Source organism: Microtus ochrogaster, unplaced genomic scaffold (assembly GCF_000317375.1).
Source record: "Microtus ochrogaster isolate Prairie Vole_2 unplaced genomic scaffold, MicOch1.0 UNK8, whole genome shotgun sequence".
Classification (NCBI taxonomy): domain Eukaryota; kingdom Metazoa; phylum Chordata; class Mammalia; order Rodentia; family Cricetidae; genus Microtus; species Microtus ochrogaster.
Genome location: NW_004949106.1, coordinates 678,280 through 684,134, shown reverse-complemented (window position 1 = coordinate 684,134; position 5,855 = coordinate 678,280). Strand labels below are relative to the sequence as shown.

General features: G+C 45.9%; 1 protein-coding gene across 1 annotated transcript in view; it reads left to right on the top strand.

The window, feature by feature from the left end:
- Positions 1-5,855, top strand: part of Cdk15 (cyclin dependent kinase 15) — a 74,217-nt gene that overhangs the window by 35,532 nt on the left and 32,830 nt on the right. Inside the window, exon 10 of the mRNA XM_005366330.2 lies at positions 2,219-2,282. Within this exon, the coding sequence (XP_005366387.1) occupies positions 2,219-2,282 (64 nt within the window). The remainder of the gene's footprint in view (positions 1-2,218; positions 2,283-5,855) is intronic.

The window sequence follows — 5,855 nt, the reverse complement described above, 5'->3', positions numbered from 1 at the left end:
CAGACTCAGTAATAGTTCCATGGTCCTAACCATAGTTATGGTTGTCCTAATTTGCCCTTCTCTAACGATTAGGAATGTTGAACATTTTTCTCATGCCTTTGAGCCATTCGCGTGTGTTCCTTTGAGAAGTGTCTACTGGAGTTCTTTGCCCATTTTTTTGAATGAGGTGATTTGTTTACTTGCTATTGAGTTCCTTGGACATGTTAGACATCAACCCCTAGCCAAATGTACAGTTGGCTAATGTTTTCGACCACTCTGTAGCTTGTTTCTTCATTTCTGTTTCTTTTCCTAGAAGCTGTTTATTTTCTTGTAGTCCTGTCCATCTACTTTTGCTTTCATTTCCTATGAAATAAGTTAGAAAGCCAAACCAATTACGGAGTTTCTAAAGTTGTATCTTACTATTAGGAAATCAAACCGATTACGGAGTTCCTAAAGTTGTGTCTTACTAAATGAATTTTTACTAAATAAATAATTGAATTTTTGTTTAAGCTTCTACCATCTCAGTTTAATAAGGTTTTGGCATAAAATTTTCCAGAAAATTTGGTATCCATCCGGCCTCAGTCAAATGTAATCCATACTAACCAAGAAGTCCGATAACTTTCACCTTCCAGCAAATATGGATGTGGCCGCTGTTCATTTCCGGTGTTGCTTCCTCCTCCCTGGCTTCGTTCCTCTCCGCTGTGCTTTGCCAACCAGCAGAAGATGAATGGGCGCCCGTGAGTCACACCCACTCTGTCTACACACGCATCTGTACAAATACAGACGACAGAAGGCTGAGGGAGAAGAATGAGCCGCGCCTCCCCTGGGCTTCACCCCACAAAAGGAGAATTAGTCTAGTTGGTTTTCCAAAATGGAATCCAGGCTCCTCGGTGTCCCCTCAGGCTTGGGCTGGTTGATAGGAAAAGCCTGTAATCCTCTCAGACACTTTGTCTGGAGAATGGATCAAAAGCCGGGCGCTTTTACTGGGTGGCACGACTTTTCAAAACATACCACGGAAGGGAGAGCAGCACGTTAGCATCTTTTGTGTGATGTAAGCCCAATAGAGCCCACGTGCTTGCCTCTCCACCAGGGCCCGAGTCACCACACCAGTGGGTTGAAGGTCCTGCATTCGTCATTAATTCTATTCAGCTGGGCAGTTAGCTTCCTGTCGGGAAACCTGGGCCAGTGTCTGTACCCCGTGCTTCACAGAAACTTGGCATTGAGATACACTGCAAAGAGTCGCACCAAGCAATGCAAAGAAAACTACTAGGCCATCACCAGCTTGTCACAAAAGCCACACTGCCCAGATTCCCACACACCGGCTACGGGATTTACGGCCATCTTCAGAAAATGGTAAGATGGTGTCTACAGAGGACTGTGGTCACCGCACCATCCGAATTCCGCTTGGCTTCAGTCTCCAGAAGACCTCCATTGTCAATGCTTCATCTCCACTAGAAACAAGAACTTTAATTTGGACGTCTAAAGCGTAGGTCAGGACCAGCAAGGTGGCTCCGTGTGTAAAGGCTTGCTACACAAGCCTGAAGACCTGAATCTGATGCTCAGAACCTGCATAAAGGTCAAGGAGAGACCCAGCTCCGCGGAGTTGTTCTCTGCCCTCCATATACATCTTGACACACAAAGGCACACACAATTTTTTTAAACTATAAGCCAGCTCTTTTTCACACGATGTTAGCATGATATTGTACCAGTGGAAAAAACATGTTGTATTCTAAGTTGCTGGACATGGAGAAACAAGAAAACGAGATGAATTTAGTAGAAAAGGCAAAGGTTGGAGCAGAGCCACTTTTAGCCAACATCACACTGCCTAAAGGACAGTGATTTGAACCATGTTTAATTTGAGCACCCCCAGAAACATCTGAACATTCCCGCCGAGGCCCAATCCAGACCAGCAGCCTCCCCTGCCCATCAGTTCATAGGACTTTACGGGGAGGTGTGGGCAGTTAATCCTGCAGTTTCACATCCTTGACCCTTGGCGATCACACAGAGGGAGGGAGTGAGCCGCCTGGGGTCTCTGGGGACAGGGTGCTTTGCATGATAAACTCAAGAATGTTGAGACTATCAAAAATTCCCCCCCACACACACACCCTGGACACCAGCTGGTTCCATTTGACGTCGCTGAGGTTTTTATTCCTCTTGCTCTGTCTTTTGTGTCTCTGTGTCTGGTTCCATCCATCTGGCTTCTCCTGACCTTCATTCTGCTTTCTCTGACTCTGTATAGGTCCTGGGGGTCCCTACAGAGGATACGTGGCCTGGCGTCTCCAAGCTGCCTAACTACAATCCAGGTAATATTGACCTCAGTGTCTAAATGTTTCAAAAACTGGTGATGGCAGGAGAGTATTGGCCACAGAGTGTCCATCTGGCACTAGACCCACCAAAGATAGACTACTAAACTTGTATATTTCCCAACAAATTCTTTTATTTATTTGTCTATTTATTTAAAACAGGGTCTGACTGTCTAGCCCTAGTTGGCTTGGATCTTGTTGTGTAGACCAGGTTAGCCTCTACCTCCTATGTGCTGGGACTTCAGGCTTGTACCACCATGCTCAGCTAAATCCTTTTATGAAAAAGACACATAGTGAAATACTAACTGAGGTTAAATCAGTTCCCCAATGCTATAAAACCTAGGCAGCAAGGTGAAAACCATTGGAAAGGTCTGTTACCATGGGTTGTCTACAGCCGTTTCCAAGTCCACCATGGCTCCAAGGAACAGCATGCTTCGAATCATACAAGCAAGGAACCGTTCTCACTGCCGAGACTGTGACCATCCCTGAGTTTATCTGCTACATGGTTGAGCCTTGCATAAAAGGGAAGTTAAAGCAACAGAGGGAGCTAGAGGCACGGGAGACCAAAGACAAGCCAGGTAAGATGCCTCCAGAGAATCGTCTCTCTGCCTGGCAAGTGGTCATGTCTGTCATACATGGCCCTACACAAGGGATGGCCAGGGATAGATAAGGAAGCATCAGAAGTGTTGTCCACAGGAAGATTCTCTGAGACGCGGTCAAATAAGCAAGAAGTCACTTGGTGGCACTGAGACAGACATGAGGAGAGAGTCAATGAGCCAGAGCATGAAGACGGGCTCTCTGGAAGCCAGAGAAGCAAGCAGAGGCCTTGGTGATGCTAACCTCTTCCTGGCAGGGCTAAGAAGGTGCACATAAACAGATAAGGATATGCCTGGGATGAAAGTGCTCCAAGACAGATTATATCCTCTTTCTTTTCTGACATCGTCCCATTCCTAACCCCCAAATTTTACCAAAGTGTCATCGTAGGCTTTGGCGTGAGGTTCTTCTGAAAGCGTTTCGTGAGAGCGAGAAATTGCAGGGAGACCTCAAAAGTGGTTAAGGAAGAAAACAAAAATCAGGGTGTGGTGGTATCAACCCATAATCCCAGCATTCGGGAGGCTAAAGCATGAGAAACTTAGGTGGAGTGAGTGTGTGTGTGTGTGTGTGTGTGTGTGTGTGTGAGAGAGAGAGAGAGAGAGAGAGAGAGAGAGAGAACCAAGAACAAGAGGAATAGACAACAGACAGGAGAAGGAGGCTTTCTCCCTTTTTATCCTACATCTATTATTTTACTCAAAAAGCTATGCATAGCCACCAGTCCTTTTAAACTAATCAGAGTTAATGAAACTCCACAGAATGTAGATGAGGTTTCTCTTTCATTTCCCGGCTGCCCAGACCAGAAATAACTACACAGAAACTGTATTAATTAAAACACTGCTCAGCCTATTAGCTCGGGTTTCTTATTACCTTTCTCTTACATCTTAAATTAACCCATTTTTATTATTTTATATTTTACCATGAGGCTCGTGGTCTACTGGTAAGGTTCCCGTTAGTGGCTTGCGTCTTTTTCCTTCAGCAGCTACATGTCATCTCTCTGACTCCGCCTGCTGTCTCTCTGCATCTCTGTTCTGATTTCCTGCCTGGCTTTACTCTGTTAAGCCATTGGCCGAAAGCAGCTTCTTTTTTTTAACCGATGGCAATACAACATATTCACAACATACAGAGGGGAATCCCGCATCAATGGAAAGCAAAGGACTAACTGTAAAACCCTTTCAACTTCTTTGTGAACGAACGTATTTCTTACTTAATGGCCTTAGCGTTAACTAGAAATGCTGCGCCATTTCTAACTATTTTTCAAGAGTTTGACCCTCTGGTCTTGAGGTGTAGCGTAGTGTCTTCTCCTTTGGCATGACGTGGAGGCAAGAAGAAAAGGCTGTTTACGGAGATCATGGTTCAGTCCGCATTAGCTCCTGGATCTGGTTGCCATGGTTTCCGGGAGACTCGCGTTCTTATCATTTCCTGTCTAGCCTGTACTCCCTCCCCATCCATCCCTCTTTGCCTGGGTGAGAACGGACCCACTTAACCTCCCTCTTCTCCCTAACATAGACACCAGTGGAAGTTTAGAATCAGAACACACGGGGCTGGAGAGATGGCTCAGAGGTTAAGAGCATCGCCTGCTCTTCCAAAGGTCCTGAGTTCAATTCCCAGCAACCACATGGTGGCTCACAACCATCTGTAATGAGGTCTAGTGCCCTCTTCTGGCCTGCAGACATACACACAGACAGAATATTATATACGTAACAAATAAATATAAAAAAAAAGAATCAGAACACATTTAGGCACACGTGCACACACAGGTGCTGTGGTGAGCTTGGGCAGCTGCCCCAAACTTCAAATACTTGGTTTTCAGGTTAGTCTAGGCAATGACGAGATATCCCTATGACAGATGGTCATCAAAGCTAGGAACACGGCCAGACTCTTCCCTGCCAGATTCCATGCCAGAAAGATAACCGGGTTCTAGGAAAGCAGAGAGAAACATGTCACTCTGTTCGTATTGCCATTGTGTCAAAGTTGTGTGCCAGTTTCCAGTATCAGCAGAGCTTGACTTTTGCACTGTTGTTGTCTACTTCGGCTTAATTCAGAGGAGTAAAACCATTCTGGGAACTTGCCATCTGCTAGACCCGTGCAAGGCGCTAGTCCCTGGATGGATGTGGTGTGTTCTTGAGTCTGCAGAGCATGGGTTGCACTCTTTCCCTAATTGTTCCTGTGGCTTTGGAGAGGCCTGTGGTTGTGGACCAGGGTGAGCATAGGGAAGGTGGTGTACCCTTAACCACAGCCAGGATTTCCAGCCCTTCCTTTGTAAATCTTGAGCGTCGAGAGTATCTCGGGCATGGGGTTGGTACTGTATTAATAACTCAATCAAAAAGGAGCGTATTCTAAAGGGATCATCAAGATTCCTGCCCCAGGAGCAAGTCTTATGAATGAGCAACTCTCTCTTGAGGCACTGAGGAGGAGGTGGGTCCCAGAGCATTGCAAGTTACCCCTCCTATCCAGCTGCACCCCTATTCCTATTAACCCCCTCTCCACCCTCCCCTGCCCTACCAGATTCTCAGGCTCTGGTGATCTGCTACTTTACTCTCTCCTTCCTATGAGGTCAACGTTTACCTTTTGCATAGAAGTGAGGAAATAGGAGCCCTATCTTCCTGTTAACGTAGCCCAGCTACCTTAGTGTCCTCCATGCTACCAGAACTGACAGAATCCTATGGTTTTCATGGACGCAATATTCTGTTACAGGTACACAACACCTTTCCTGCTTTCCTTTTCACTCCATCCGCCACCTACCTTGGTGTAACCAGTACTGCAGTCAACACCAAGTGTAACTGTGTGCGTGACATAAATTGGCTTCAGTTCCTTTGGATACACGCCCAGTAGTGACACTGAAGGATCACAGGGTTTTTATTCCAGGTTTTCTTTTAAATAAATATCTGCACAGTTTTCCTTCATGGCTGTACTCATTTACATTCCTACCGATGGTGAGAACGGTGAGAGGTTTTCCTTTTCCATATCCTTACCATCATT